Raw genomic sequence first — 15,772 nt, 5'->3', positions numbered from 1 at the left:
TTTCCTGCCCTTTCTGGGCAAGCTCACTTCTTAGCGCATCCCTTTGGCCCTGCCTGGGCAGCGCGTGTGCCATGCTGGGAAGGAGGAGAGCAATGACACCCAGGACACGGAGAACTGCTCGTGCTGGCTCAGTAGCTGAATTGCATCCACACGATGCATCGGGCCTGATGACTTAGGCCTGACCAGGAGAGGGTATAGTGGCCCAGAGGCCCAAGTTTTCAGCCACAGTTTAAGTCACGCACCTGGCTTAAGTCTCACGTGAAAATTGTTCTGCACCACCTCAGTTCATGCGTCCTGCATGTAACTGCAGAAAGGACACTGTAGAATCGGACTGCATGAGCTTTCAGGCTGGCACAGTTAGTCAGCTGTGCAACTTAAGAGATGAATTTGATTGCTAGTACCTTCCTGTGCTTTTGATAAGAAGGTACCTCACGGTGAGATGCTGTGAGTCTCAGTGCCAACACACCTAGGCTGACCCAATAGCTGGCTGCTGTGTGGCATGGACAGAGGCTGGGCAAAAATGGCATCAGGAGTGGGGTGGGCACCCAGGGAGCAGTGGTTTCTGCCTGCCAGATGTGCTGCAATTAGTGTGGGAAGGTGATCTGAGTCCTGCCCATCTTTTCCCCCACCAAGAGTTTCAGCCTCAAGATAGAGGGGAAGGGAAGGATAGAGGAGTGTCAGCAGGAGGGAGTGACCAGGGAGTTCTGATCAAAGCTGTTTGCCAGCAGGCAGGGGGTAAGGGGAGGAGGGAGTTGATCTGCTTCTGACCCAGCCACAGAAAATGAGGGTGAGGACTGCTGACAAATAACACGGTTGTGCCATGAGTTGCCTTCTACAAAGGCAGGGTGGGGAAAAAAAAAGCTTCAGAGTGGATTATTTGGTTTCTTGCCCTGCTGCAGCCCTGTGTAATGTTCTTCTGGAGCCAGCTCCTGCCCTGCAGATAAGCAAAGCTGTGGAGAGGCGCAGAGGTGGGGGAGAAGTTGTGTCTAAAGACGAAAGGGGGCTGGCTCCAGCTGAGTGAGAGTCGACTCTCACATGGATTTTGATGAGTGTGATCATGTTAATCTTTTAAAACCCGTGCCTGGGCAGGCTTCCTGTGCCCAGCAGGATCCCTGTGGCCGGCAGGGTGTGGAGTGCCGCTCACTCAGCACAGAGACCGTTTGGAGAGGGGGGTCTGCGTCTAAGGGAGCATGACAGGGCAAATGGAGATGCCTGCAATGCTCTCCCCTCCAGGGCCTCTCAGTGCCCCCCCTCTCTGACCTTTCTTGATAGTCTTGCTCTCATCCCACAAGCACAACTCCTGAGCCTCTTCTGCTCACATGGGCGATGCAAATGTGGTGTGGAAGGCAGCAAGATGATGTTAAAATGCTGCTTGCCATTTTACATCCATTTAAGCAGTATGGTGGGTCTCTTGATGTTCAGAGATTTTGAATGCTCTGTTGCTGTGAAGGGAAGGGTATGGGAGATAAAGGGGTACCTGCTGTCTCCCAGGTAACCAGTGTATGGAAAGATTTGATAGTGCTATTGAGCCAATGAATACATTTAAAACCTTGCTAGTGAAACCATCACCAGACACAACCAGCTTCCAGTATTGTTATAGTTTGTAATCCACCTCTCCCAGTTTGCTGGGGTTGTTTCCTATTGTGTTTATTTAGCCTATGAAGTAAAGCTGCCACTTTCTACCTGGGCCAGCCAGTTCTGCTGTGGGCTGATTTATGGGCAGGAGTGGGCAGCATGCACGTGTGGTTTTGCATTCAGCCCTATCATTGCTGCTTTCCAGTTTTTCTCGGCTTTTTGCAGTTTCATGTGCCCTGTTAACATAAAGTAAGTCTGTATTACCACTAGGGAGTGTTTAAAGTATTCACAAAGGTTGAGGAGCACCTGAGGCCAGAGCCATGTGGTTTCATCCCAACAGTCTCTCCATAATTAGAATTTAGCTGGAACCAGCCAATGCGTTTTGTTGTAGGTACTACCAAAATGTGGATGTATGGGCTGCTCAGTGAGATGGATTCACATTTGTCTCTTGCTCTCTGGAAGTTGCCTAGGATTATTTCAGCCTCTTGTTTCACTGAATGTGGTTTCATCAGCCAACTGTTTCTTCAAAAAGCTTCTAAACACAGGAGGAGAATCAAAGGGTATTATCTCTGGCAAGGAGGACCAATGTTTGTGGCTACTGTTGCAGCAGGTCCTGAGGACCAGAGTAGACCATCCTCTAATAGGACCTGAAGCGATTTATGGTGCTCACAGCTCACTTGCAGATGTCATACCTGGCAGACATCTTCCCATAGGCAAGTCATGGGATCGTAATTACAGAGGCTGAGAGTTTGTGAGAGGCTGACCTGGAGTGTAAAGGTTTCTAGACACCTCTTTATTTCTCTGTGTATTTTCCTCCTGTTGACCAAGATGCTGAAGAAAGTCTGTCTTTGGTATCAGTCTTGCACGGTGTTACACTGGGTTTTTGGTTCATCCCAGTAACCTGGTTGGCTTCCCCTGGTGCTTGCCCTGGCACACGTGGCCCTTCCTGGCCCTGGGAGCAGAAACAACTGGACTTTGCTCTCACTGTGAGGAGAAACCTGTGTGATCCAAGACTCCTGACTGCAGATACACACTCTGACAAGAGAAACAGCCAATCCTCCTTTCTACTGCTCTGAGCAGCTCCAAGAGTTCAGCTCTATTAAACACAGAGAAAACAGTGGCTTCATTCATCTGAAGCTGTAATTATAGGAAGAGGCCAGGTCTGCACCTCTATGGAGATCATCACGATCAGAAACTGCGTCCCAGGGATGTCTTAAGTGTGGTCCCTGGGCTGCTGAGGCAGAGGAAAGAGCAGACCTCAAGGGGGGCATGGTGTGGGGAAGCTGTTTCCGTCCCTTGTGATGAACTGTGCTGCTGCCTCAGCTCTGGCCCTGGGAGGATTCTCAGCTCTCGAGTGCCCTCTCGAGGGACCTGCAGAGCCCACTCCTCAGCCTGGCCACAGCTGCGCAGTCCGGGCTAAGGCGGGTAGAGGCTAGAGGGAGGTCTGTCTACAGATTTGCTTCTTCCCCGTGCGGGGAACACACTTGCAAGCTGTACTCTTTGAGCCTTTTCATTGCAGGCTCTTGGATCCGCATCCCGCAGGGAGAGGCCAGGCTCCTCAGTGCAGTTCATTCTCACAGCTGCTTCTCCTGGAGAAGCAAAAAAGGGAAATAAGAAGTCTTTAGCTCCCAATATCTGCACATTTCATTTATAATGGAGGTTTTGTGGGTCTGAAAGTGACACCTCGAGGGATCAGCCCTGCAGCAGCAGAGCCTGCCTGTGCGTGGAGCTGCAGGAGGGTTAAGCTGTGGACAAGCTCCTAGAGATCAAAGTTCAACAGGAGAGTTCCTGGCTCAGTTGGGTACACTATGTGTCCCTGCTTCCAGCTTTAGTTCATGCTAGTTCAAAGGGGTAAGAAGAGACGTGGCAGGATGTGCCTGTTGCAGGGACAGGGATGCTGCAGGCTGAGCACTGTGTGTGCCAAGGGGCCACTTGCCTTTATTTAGACACTGAGGATGCCAAGTTTCTGTCAGCTCACAGGGCAGCGGCACACTCACATGGATAATCAGTGCTAATTTTGTGTTGGAGCAGTCCAGACTGGCCTTCCAAACTGTGTAATTTTGAAGGTAATTGTTAGGGTTATTGAGTGCCCTGTTGGCAGCACATCTTCCCCTGCAGAACTGCTGCAGAGAGTGGGACCAAAGACAAAAAGGGAAAGTTGTTTGGGGAGGAGGATGGATTGCTTAATAGGCCAAAGTAGAATACGAAACATTTATTGATTACATTTGTTTGCTTGGTTTTTGGTGGGTTTTTTTTGTGAGTGTAGATGAGAGATTGAAAAAGAATGTAGTGTTATCACTGATGTAACAGCAGGCAGCTGATAAGCTCCAGCCAAATCCATGGCCTTGTTGTTCTTGATGTGTGTATGTGCAGGCAGAGATGCTGCCATGGAGAAGATTAACTAGATGTGGGGAGACAGTTGAAAGGAAGAGCTGTCCTTAGTGCAAGTGGATGTGGTGCCCAGGGGGAACAGATTCATTTACCTCAGACAATGCAGAGCTGGACCATGTCCTGCTCTATCCTGGTCTTGCTCTGACTCATCACAGCTGTCAGAGCTGGTGGGAAGGGGGAGCTTTAGTTCCTCTGAATCTGCCGTTGGTGGATCCACTCTCAGCTGTACCCCATGTCCTCTATGGTGGTCTCCCTTGGTAGGGGCTCTGCTGCTGCACCCATGATTCAGGGAAACATACCAGAGCACGACATTTCTGCATTAACTCCGTCTGGGAAGAAGAAAGGAACCCAAATCTCTGGCTGGGAGAAACTTTGCTGGGGATCCTGCTGTACACCCTGAAGTGACCCCAGGGCTGGTCTCACCAAGGTGCAGGAGGAAGGGGATGATGTGGAAGTGCTGCAGCTTGGCACAGTGGGTGGGAAGGTTGGCCTCATGCTGCTGCATCCATGTCTCTCCTGTCAGGGAAGTGCTGCTCAGCTGTTTCAGGGGCTCACAGGAGGCTCTTCCTTGGCACATATTAAAATTCCTTTCTCTGAACAAGCTGCAGATTTATCCCCAAAGTTCATGGAAGGGTGCAGTCACTGCTGAGCAGCCTCTGGACTTGCCTGCCCTAGTTTCCCTGCCTCTCTTCAACAGCAGGCACTGCTCCTGCTCTCCGTTCAACCTGGGTTTTGGGGCAGATACAAGGAAGGTGATTCTATTTACCAGCACAGGTCATGGTGAGCACATGATGTAGGGGAAAAAACACTGGTGCACCCTTCTGCCTGGAGAAGCTCTCGGAGGTCATTCGGCTGCTTGCTTTGAACTCACTGTAGAATTCATGTGCAAGACTAAAAAAAGCAGACATGTTTTGGCATCCAGCAATCTCTGTAACTAGTGGCACTGGATTTTCATCTGAATCTTTGGGCAAGGACCAAATCTTGTCCCCTGGCGTCAGACAACAGGAGATGAGTGATGTTTACTTCTGGCATGATGTTCATATGAACATCAATTTGAAAACAGATGCCAGTCTCATGAGTATTTAGGTTGCCAGGGCCTGCACAGGGACTGAAGAAAATCTAGAATAAGAGGGTCAATCCTCTTTTTTGGTTTTTTTTCATCTCTCACTTTAGGCCAGAGCTGGGCAAAATAATTCACTTATGGTGTTTGTGCTGAGGTGATGTGCCATACCCTGGAACTGAGCTCATCAAGGGCATTGAAATGAGAAATACTTGCTTTCTGTATTTCTGAAGTCTTTCAGTTGCCAGTGGATTTCAGTGTAATTATTATTATGCAAACCTCAGTGTTTTTCAGTCTGAGTTGAATTCAGCAGCTGTTTGGTTAGTTGTTTTTAGTTCTGCCTTTCTTGAAAAAAGCTGCAAACGTTTGCCCCAAACAACTGAGAAAAAGGTTGTTTGGATATTTTCTTGAAAAAGCAAATCTTCACTTTGTTTGCACAACTACAGCTCCGACCTAAGGTAAACTTTGTCCAATAAGATGATTTCTTTTGCTACGGGGACTGAAAACAGCTAGGAAAAAAACAGAACACAGTAAGACTCTGGTCTCACTTTGAAGACTTTGCTGGTTTCTTTCACAATCTCATTATTTATTTTCAAATAGAAGCCTTGTTTCGGAAGCAAGCGGATACTTTGTCTTCAAAAGGTCGTAAAAATAGCTCTGTAGTAGGACAGCTGGGATGAATGATGCTTACAGTGATGTGCCCAAGCAGCATGGAGTTGCCTTTGCATACCTTGGCTATGCATTACAAACACAAGTACATCAATCTGAGAGCCAGATAATGTTAAAATACAGCTTTCCCTAGAGACAGTGATATAACGTGATTAATGCTCTGCCAGTTCTTACATCACTGCCCATACTGAACTGTGCAGAGCAGAAACAGTGTTTTCTGTTACTGAAGTAGTGTATAGCAATAAAAAGGAGGGAGGGGAGGAAGCAGCCCCTCTCTTGGGCTGCGCTGCTGATGCTGGGCTCCAGGAGGTAATCCTTTCTCATGGCTGTCATGGTTAAAACCGCTGTGGTCTTGCCTTCATGTCCCCAGCCAAATAAAAAGTCTCTTTTTTTGGTTAGAATCTGAACACATAACCCCATCTTCTTCCTTCCTTTTCTCCTCTTCTCCAAGTTATTGGCCACAAATCTCCTGAGACAGGTCAAGGCACGGCAGGAGGAAGGAAGAGAGGCTGTGGTTTGAGGGTGTGAGGCTGTGCCTCAGCTGAACAGCCTCACGGTAGGGCCGTTCAGCAAGGCACCACTGGTAGGAGCCCCAGCCAGCACCAGGGCCTGGTTGCTGTAAACAGCACTCATGTGCACTGCTTGTGAAAACAAGTGGTTTTACACTTAGAGTGAAAACTTAGTGTTCTGGATCTGTGTCGTGTTCTGACACAGAGCCTGGCTCTGTGAGGACCGAGTCTGGGCTGCTTAAAACAAGCTGTGCTCTGCTACAGCTGCTCCATCTCCACAGGCAGCTCTGGAGGCACAAGAGGCTGACACATGGGCTGTAAAAAAGGCTGTAATCTGCACCTACTGCCCAGGTGGTCCCTGAGTTGGCTGCTCTGCCCCAGAGCATCTGCAAAAACAGTGTGCAGGGGTACCACAGTGTTTCCAGGACTTGGATTTCCCTTCCTGGGGTGCAGAAGAGGAGGCACAATAAGAAGCCAACATATCCATCAAAGATTTTTAGTGTTAATGCCAGATATTGTCATTCCCAGCTGCTTTCTTTAGCATATAGCAGAGCAGCACCTGTCTGGCTGGGTAGCAAATGTAACTTTGGAAGGCAAGGACCTGGTGTGCTGCCCTGCATGGTTTGAAATAGATATCCATGTTAACATCTACATTCATCAACAGGAGTTTGCTTCGGAGAGGCAGGCAGACAACTCCCTGCCCTATGGACAGGGCAGAAATCCTGGCAAAGAGCAATCTCTCATGTAGGACCAAAGCTGATACATCATCCCAAAGAGATGGTTGTAGACTTGTGGTTGCAAATGGATCAAGAGTAGACTTTCCTTTTTTTCAAAGAGGTAGCATTAAGTTAAACCATATTACTCATTCTTTCACCTGTGCAATCCCTTGAGGCTTCACACTCCCAGAGCGAGGTGGTTTCTATTTCATTGCTCTCTGGTTTTGGAGCTTATTCTCTAGCATATGGGATCCCCTCATTTGCCACTGCTCTAGTGCAGTGTTTAAGCACTGACAACCTGAAGTTTCTTGTAATTGATGTGTAGGGCATTTCTGAATGGCAGGTTTGTTTGAAATCCTGTATTTAGGATCTGGTCATTGTTGGGTGTCAATCAGTCTGTGCATGTAGGACTCTATCAGGACTGACTGGTCAAGTCTCCAACTAGCAAACTGGTTTTCTTTTTGAAATGTTGAGTTTTGGGGAATTTGACCTTCTTATGTACCAGCATCTCTTTGCAAAGAGAGATGTACTTTACCTTCTAGGCAAAGTGCATTGCGAGATGGATGTACACGACACTAGCAAACTGAGAAAGAGCTCCTGAAGTGTCTTTCTGGTGTACTACTTGTGTATATTATTTGTGTGTTTCCTGATACAAATGCTACCTGCAAGGTCTTGCTCTCCCTCCTGCCTCTCCACTCAGCCATGTTCTCCTGTGCCATTGGCAGTCTAAAATATCCACTCTTCCCATCTGCCAGAAGGAAGCATGTGATCAGTTGCCTCCAGGACTCCTCTGGATGTACCTGCCACGCCCTTCTCAGGAAGATAGGAGAAAGAAACTGAAGAGAAATAGCACTGGTTGTACCTCAGCCAGGAGCATCTTTCCAAGCCTTCCTGGGATTCTCGTGGCCTTTGTCTCTAGGGTTGGATGTGGACATGGCAGCCCCCTTTCTCGATGGTCTGCACCGGGTGAATTGGTAGGACCAGGTGGGAGATGCGGCTCCACAGCCCACTCAGCTTATCAGAGTCCATGTGGTCATAGGAGCTGGGGGTCCTGGCGTTAGTGAACTTGGCCCAGAGGAAGTCATGGACCCTCTCTTCCACCTGCTGGAGGCTTATGTGTGTCTCCAGCATCTCCTCCTCCAGCAGCACAGTCAGGAGCAGGGCCACATCCTTGAAAGCAGCACTTTCATGGTCACAGTACTTGTAGAAGATGAGAGTGGCCCCTGCCGGCAGCAGCTCGAAGCGGTGTATCACTGCAGCACGGCCCCCAGCCTCGAAAGCTGAGCTCAACTCGGAGTCCACCTCCAGCTTGGCCTGGTCACTCTGGAGCCTGGATTTCTCCATGCCATCAATTTGGACTGTGCTGGCATGCAGGGCGGCTGAGTAGGTGTCAGCCACGCGGCCACTGAGGCAGCGCAAGGTCTGCTCACCGCTGCGGGCGGCCGTGAAGATGATGATGGCCGGTTGTGTGGGCTGCGACGCGTTGAGGTGCTTCTGTAGGAACTTGCGCCCGCGAAGCCACAGGAAGGGACTCTGCCCTGGAAACCTGTCCTGCAGCTGGTTGAACTGGGACAGGAATGCCTCCACCGTGGGGTTCCTGGGGGCTTGCTGGGCCTTGGAGGTCGGGCTGCCGAAGCAGAATATGCAGAAACCGAGCAAGACAAGACCCACGACGACAAGCCCTGTTCGACAGGGAGAGACCCAAGACAGGGAGCAGAAATCAGTCCCAAGTGATCTGCAGTGATATGCTGAAAGTAGCTGAGGGCTCTTTTATTCCCTCTCAGACCTTCCCCCCCTGCCCTAGGAAAGTGGTTCAGGTTGGTATATGCCCTGGAGGCTCAGGAATGGTGAAGAGGCTGCTCGCTGTGTGTTGAGACCCCCATGCTCCTCTCCTACACACCAGACCGGGGGGGCTACAGCTCCAGAGATGGACACAAAGCTACAGCTCAGTTGTGATGAAACATTTCCTGAGGAAATTGCAGCTGGCCACAAGCTTTCTTCTGTTTCCCCCTCCTCTTTAAGGTTTGTGGCTGTTTGGAGCACCTACCTCCACATATGGAGGTAACTGATCCAGCTAAAGTGTTGTGTTCCCTGTCTTCCTTCTAGCTATGCTGGGTCATCAAAGGCTACTGTGCTTCTGCCCATAAAAGGGCAGCAAGATCCAGACACAATTGGGTGCGCCCCCCTCCATGGCAAAGCAGGGTCTCTTTCTACCAGGGAGAATGTGTGGTGCAGATCAGCATTGTGGTTCCTACTTGAGGGGGCACAGAGTGGGAAGGGGGGACAGCTGCATAGGAGACCATCAGACCCCTCAGGACATGCCAAAGTGCTCCTGACGTGCTGAACACCACATGCCTGCTTTTGAGGCTGGAGGGAAAGCTACTACTATAGACCCAAACTGAGCCTGTTTTTAAGGACATGTTTTTTCCCTCAAACCTTCTGAAAAAAAGACTGTGGAAAAAAAGAATAATTAAATGTGCTTCATTACTTGTTCCTGGACGATCAGTGCCTTCTGGTCGATGGTTAACACACAAGGGAAGCTTCTTTTCCTCACCTTTCAGCAAGAAGGATTCTTTGGCCTTCTCTTGGTCTGTGTGTTGAGCTGTGACATTCTGCAAGGGGGACTGAGCTTCTGCCTTTGGGGCTGTGTGCCCTACAGTAAGAGAAAGAAATGTGTTGCTTACTGTTGAGGGAACAGGTAACATAGGCTCTAATAAGAAAAGGAAGAGCTGCCAGGAGCTCCCAGCTGAGGGAGACAGAAGTGAATATTGCTTGGGGTAAATACTGCTCTGTGTCTGGTGTGTTTTGCTTTTGGGCAGGGGAAGGAGAAAGGTCATGCAGAGTGCAGTGTGGTTTCATGCCTTTCAAAGCAGGACAGTTGCCAAAGGGGAGAGAAGGAAAGAATCCAGTTAATTTCTATACCTTCTTTCCTGATCAATGCCAGAAAACTGATAACAGGCACTATAGCACTCACCACCCTGGTTTTGTAATGCCTATGGAAAGTGTGGGCATGTACAGGGTGGAAGAGCAGCAGTGTGCAGCCACCAGCTCACCTTTGGTCCCATGTCTGCTCCTTAACGTGCCTTGGGATCCACTCTCCTGTGTTTCTTGCTCTACCTGCTTTTCTGGCTCTGTATCTAGGAGAGGGGCACTGGTGCTCCTCTCTGCCAAGAGGCTCTTGGTGACATCTTCTGTGTCAGTCACATCTGAATGCGTCACAGAGCTCAGTGATTTGCTTCTTGAGGAAGCATCTTCCTCTGCTGTGTCGGAGCTTTCACACTGCCTGCTTGTCTCCTGGTCCCCCCGTGTTTCCTGCTTGACAAGGGTGTCTCCTTGGCTGTCTGCTTTATCCTGGGCTGGCCTGGCTGTGGAAAACAACATTTGCAGACCTATGCTTAGTCTCTTTCAGCACAAGAACCAACAACCATTTCTCCTGCTCTGCCTCCTCTAAGCAAAGGCACAGGTTATCAGCATTTTGGAAGTGCTTGTACACAGGGATGGGGAGAGGCTCACCTTCATCCAAGTCATCTTCCTTCTGGGGTCTGTCTGAGACACCATCTCTTGCCTTCCCAGATTCTTCCAGTGATACTTCAGTTTCTGGGGGAATCTTCTCCTTTGCTGTGGGGTCAGCTAAATCTGACAGTGTGGTCTCTACTCCATCAGCAGGTGGTGATTTACATACCAAAGGGTCCTCCTCTGGTTTGCAGGAGGTCTCAGGCCACCTGCTTGTCATTTGGGGCTCAGGTGTTTCTTGGATGGGCTCTTGGTACACAGGATGCTCTGCTGTGCTCTTGACCTCATCTTGGGCTGGCCCAGCTGTTGGGATCAGAGTTCACAAGCTCAGCTGGCCATATAGGAGACAAGAGTACCCACTGCTTTGTCACCACCCTGTAAAACTCCCAGTTCTTACATTTCAGTGAGAACAGGCTGACCAAAAGCAAGAAAACTCATAGGTTGAGATCAAGACAACTGAACAGGTGAAGGAAAGGGGGGAGAGATCACAAGCAACGTGAAGGCAATCGTTCATTACTTCCCCCAAGTGGACTGAAGCCACCTTGGAAGCCACCACACTCCTCTTCCTGTTTTATTGCTAAACATGATGTTATTCTGTATGGAAAATCCCTTTGCACACCTTGGGTTCCCCACCCAATCTCCTGCCCACCCCAGATTATTTCTTTGGTAGGGGTAGGGAGAGAGGGAGGGGGAAAAGGCAAGCCTTGACAGAGTGTCAGCACTGTTCAGCAGCACTACTGTCTTATTAGTACTTTTATCTTACTTTTTTTTTAAAGCTACAAATCCAAACCCCAGCACAGTGCAGGCTGTACTCAGGTAACTCAGCCCCAGCCCCTGTCCCACGCTGTCCTGTGCAGGGTGGGCAGGCAATTCTCTCATTAAGTGGTAGGATACGTTGCCTCATGGAATCGTAAGGGTTAGAAGGGACCTTTAGAGATCACCTAGTCCAACACCTTCCCGAGATAGGGGTTTTTCCTAGGCTGGTAAACTAAAGTGATGGGTTTGAAGCATTTCTAAAGCTGTTGTTGAGTGCTGGCCAGGAGGGTTACGCCAATGCATTTCAAGCATCTGTCTGAATGTCAATGTTAGCTCTGCTTCTGCTCCTTCTCAGCTCCTAATTCGGAGCTGCTCTCCCAAAGAGCTGTAGTATTGTATCACTAAAAGCAAACACCAGAGCATAATTCAAGAGAGAAATTTTGAGGCTGCAAATAAGCATCTGCAACATATTCTAAATCTTAATAAAAGAAAAAAAGAGTGTGGCTCGAATTTCAGGTGCTGTTTGTGCAACATTGCTTATGAACAATCAAGCACTACAATGACAGGACTGATTATGCTAAAATCAGAACAAAGACTGATAAAAAGGGCAAGGGACTCCCTACTAATTTGAAAACACTGCATTTGTCATGAGTCAGAACATGCTATCTCTTGGTGAAAGGCTTTTATATTCCTTGTTACTGAGTATTACAGGAACACTTCTGCCCACCCAGGACATCCCAGTATTGCTGAAATACTTGGATACAGTCATCACAACAAGGCACCTGCAGAATGGAAGTATAACAGTGGAAACTGAAATATGAGGAGCTCGGAGGTATTTGCTATTCAAGTTGGGCACAAACAGTACTCCTTGCCTTGCCTCCTCCAGAGGTTTCCCATCCCTGGGTGGTGGGAAACTGGCTTCTTATTTAAACATCTATAGATGGGAAGAACTGGGATGCAGGGAAGGAAACTCTCTCAGGCTGGAGCTCCACCCTTAGCCTTCCTTCTTTCTTTTATTATCCAGGGCACAAGAGTGTAAACCTGTTGCAGATGTGAACCTGTAACTGAAAGTAACTTGTTAATCTTTCGCTCTTTAAAAAAAAAAACACCTTGCTTTTCCTGCCCTGGAAAAAGAAAGGAATTCCTTTCAATTTTTATGTGTATTTTGATTAGGTTTCTCATGTCACTGGTGCAATCTTCTTGCAAAGGGATTTCCCTTACTAGGAAAATGAAGCATAGGATTTATTTACCTCCAGACAGATCCATGCTTGGGTTCTCTTCCATTTTCTTTCTCCCCTGGAGCTCTGGCTTCTGCACGGTTTTGTTTCACTTTCTCCTTCCATGGTAAGGAGACATATTTCCCCACTGTTCAGGTGGCTGACTGAGTGCCCCACTCACAGACACCATCCTGTCTTGGTCTTGGGAGCTGCAACTAAATGCCCATAAACCTGATAAGCAGAAACATGGGAGCAGTGATTCATGATGGGGAAAGTTCCTCCCTCGGTGACTACCAAGGTGGTGTGAAAATGGATGGACACCACTGATAACTGTGAACCTTCAGCCCAAGGGGCTGTTAGCCATTTTGTGTCTTGGTAGGCTACAAGCAGCCCAAGGGCTGATGCACTTATCCTGATGCAAGCCAGTGGGGTGAGAAGCTGAAGTGGGGTGAGGGTATTTCATCTGGATGGACTCAGCTGCCCTCTGAGATGGCTTGGCAGGCTGTCTCCTGTGGTTTTAGGCACCTTGTGTCTTACAGCCAGCTTCAGACAGTGACAAGTGTGCTCCACTTCACCTTCCTGCCTCCAGCATGTCAGATTGGGAGATGGTGGTGCTGGAAGGTGAATCTGCTGGCAGAAACACTACCTGGTCTCTGGGCAGCAGTGTTGCTCCCACCCAACCTCGTGCCCATCCAAGGGGGCCCAGCAGTGCCCTGGCTGGGTGTTGTGAGCCACAACCTGGCTCTCCTGCACCTCCCCAGCAATTATTCCCTCTCTGCTAAAGCACTTTGGGACTGGAAGGCCAGGCAGTACAGAGCTGGGCTCGCTGGTGTAACCTGAGAAAGTCGATGGCTTTCACAAGTGCAACGCCTGCCCACAGAGATCTGGGCAGCATGGAAAACTGCCCAGAAACTTTCCCCACCGGTGAGCCTTTGGTGCAGATTTCCACATGAAACTCTCACACTCAGCCTTCTCAGCAGCTCTTCTAGAGCTGTGCTGTCCCTATGGCTGAGTTTTTTTGGCAAATATAAGATTTGGAGGCACAGGGAAGTGTAATCACTGCTCTCTGCCACCCAGCTCCTGTCCCTCCCCTCCCTGTGCTGTTCCCGCCGCTGACGCTGTGGCAGAAGAAGGAAGTCAGAGGAACAAAGTGACTTGTGGAGTCAGACACTTACCCAGGCAGGTTCAGAGCTCGTCGAGGCAGCAAAATGAAGTGCAGAGGCTGCAAGAGGTGGCCAACACCGGCCCCTCTACTTGCCCTTCCCAGAAGCCCTTTGGCTCTGCTGGTGGTAGGACAGCCCGTGGCCCAGCACACACCCTTAATCCTCCTCTGTCAACGTGACAGTGAACTCTGTCCTTCCCTGGGCAGCCAGCAGGCTGCTGGGAAATGTAGTTTCCCTTCCCTGTATCTGTCCAAAGGTTTTCCCCCAGTAAACAGCAGCCGATCTCAGACATGTGCAGGAAATAACTTCCCTTTTGGCTGTGTTTCTGAAACTTGGACGTCAGGCAGCTTCCTGCAGGCAAACGGGATGACTGGCTTCTTTCTGTGCTGAGTAACAGTGTTGCGGATTTGAACAACTAAATAGCAGTGAGGAGGGAAGGTTTTTGAGAGTTGGTTTATGAAAATGAAAAGTCTTCACACAAAGACTTCTTGGCACAAGAAAAACAACCCAAATATGTAGCCAGCAAACCCCAGACTCTGGAAATGTCATGCTTTGCAAGTGCAGGGAGGATGGGGAGCTGCATGCTGTGAAATTGAGTGGGTTTAGCATCAGCCTAGAGCTCAAGGGAGGGGGAGACACCCCTGCTGCTCCCCTTCCAGAGTGGTCAAGAGACTGCAACAGCCGGAATTTCAGACAGTATGTGTAGCTGCTCCCAGCCTCCTTTGGGCAGTGGCTTTCCAAAAGAATGATGCTGTGTCTTGCTGTACTCACACAGGGGACAGGTATGGTTCGGTCCCCTGCCTATTCCCCCTCTCCAGGACACACTTGATGGGAAGTGGTGGCATGGAGCAGGGGCATGCTGAGGAAAAGGCATCAGTGCAAGGAGCAGCAGCACAGGGACAGCAAATCCCCTCAAACTCAGCTGGCAGCCTTTTCACTAACATCCCCAGAGGAGCCCAGCAACCAACAGCTGAGGCAAAGCACAAGGAAAGGCAACAGAAACAGTGCTAGTAAGGAGTAGGTACTAAAAGGCTGGGCTCCTCAGTTTGAAGGGCAGAAGGCTGATTTGACTAATGTGTTCAGTAAATCCCCCAATACCAGGGCCTGAGACACTTGTAAAACAGGTAAGTTGAGTTCAAATGGGAAAAAAACCCCACCATTACTTCTTTGCTGTGTGTATGAAACTACTGGCACAGGGGTCATAGAGACAGTGCCAGAAGGTCCAAGAAAGGAAAAGTCTCATTTATGGACAACAGGTCCCTAAAGAGATGATACAGGACCAGGCAGGGCTTGGGAGGTGCCCTATGGGTGAAGCATGTGAGCCCAGCCCCTTGCAGGATGGGCTAGAGGGTGCCCCATGTCTGCACTTTAACGCCTTAGTGCCAAGACACATGTAGATGTGCATAAGGATCAACACTGGTACTGTATCAGGATGGGGAGGAGGAGAGAGGTGTGTGTGGGTGCAGCACACACAGCGATAGCAGGACTGCACCTGTCTCTCAACCTGCAGCTTCCTCCGTGTCCCACAGAACCACCCAGCAGTGGTGAGCAGCAGGGGACAGAGTCCACCTCCCTCTAGAGTAGATTCAGCACATTCCTTTATCGTGCCCAGCCTCTCACTGAGTGCAGGAGAGGCCATAAAACCAGGAGAATGGCAAAGCAGGAAGCAAAAAGTCCAAGTAGCTGACCTACAGAGGCCAAGAGCTCCCTGAGCGCCCTGCTCTTGGTTGCTATCCATCTCGCATTCCAGCCAAAGGCAGATTTGCCTTCATCTGCTTCGAGCAACAAGGAGTAGCCAAGGTGGCCAAAGCAGACAGGAACTGCAGTTGTCAAGGGCTTCATGAAAATCCGAGTATTTCATATCCCTCTGTCCCCACAGCCAGCCAGTCCCTTCATCAGGGGAGAGGAGCGGTCAGATGGACTGCCCTGTCCACAGAAGCACAAGTGGCATGGAGCTGATGGTGGAACTCAAGCTCAGCAAGTGGGGAAGTGTGGCAAAACCAGGGATGGCATCAGCCCAAGTGTCTTGAGAACCTAGGCACCAAAAAGCAGCTTGGCAGGAGAATCAACCTGTTGGTCTAGGACATGAAGTCATTCACCATCACAGAAGCATCGCAAAAAAGTATATTAGCGTTGTGTGATGTTGGTCATCTTCCTTTCACAGAAAGTCCTGGGACATGAGGACTGGGATGTCGGATTGTGG

At 49.5% G+C, this 15,772-nt stretch overlaps 1 protein-coding gene across 3 annotated transcripts; it reads right to left on the bottom strand.

Annotated features, from left to right (window-relative positions):
- Positions 1 to 5,447: 5,447 nt before the first annotated feature.
- Positions 5,448 to 13,877, bottom strand: TOR1AIP2 (torsin 1A interacting protein 2). Of its 3 annotated transcripts, none has more exons than XM_062004220.1 (6): positions 13,582 to 13,877; positions 12,440 to 12,637; positions 10,434 to 10,736; positions 9,974 to 10,285; positions 9,409 to 9,573; positions 5,448 to 8,602 (listed from the first exon to the last, which is right to left on the bottom strand). In XM_062004220.1, the coding sequence occupies exons 2-6, from the start codon at positions 12,471 to 12,473 to the stop codon at positions 7,836 to 7,838; spliced, it is 1,581 nt and encodes a 526-aa protein (XP_061860204.1). In that variant the 5' UTR covers positions 12,474 to 12,637; positions 13,582 to 13,877; the 3' UTR covers positions 5,448 to 7,835. The 3 variants fall into 3 exon arrangements, with proteins under 3 accessions (XP_061860204.1, XP_061860205.1, XP_010208955.2); XM_062004221.1 differs by having other exon boundaries at positions 12,440 to 12,621; XM_010210653.2 differs by having other exon boundaries at positions 5,449 to 8,602; positions 9,475 to 9,573; positions 13,582 to 13,875.
- Positions 13,878 to 15,772: the final 1,895 nt, after the last annotated feature.

The sequence above is a fragment of the Colius striatus genome, chromosome 10 (assembly GCF_028858725.1).
Source record: "Colius striatus isolate bColStr4 chromosome 10, bColStr4.1.hap1, whole genome shotgun sequence".
In the NCBI taxonomy this organism is placed as follows: Eukaryota; Metazoa; Chordata; class Aves; order Coliiformes; family Coliidae; genus Colius; species Colius striatus.
Note: the sequence above shows the minus strand (reverse complement) of the source record. Positions and strands in the feature narration are given on the sequence as shown.

Coding starts and splice junctions, on each gene's coding strand:
- TOR1AIP2 (XM_062004220.1), bottom strand. CDS start 12,473: ATGGAAGAGAACCCAAGCATGGATCTGTCTGGAG. Junction 10,286..10,433: donor GGAAGATGACTTGGATGAAG/GTGAGCCTCTCC, acceptor TGTTTTCCACAG/CCAGGCCAGCCCAGGATAAA. Junction 9,574..9,973: donor GAGCAGACATGGGACCAAAG/GTGAGCTGGTGG, acceptor CTCTTACTGTAG/GGCACACAGCCCCAAAGGCA.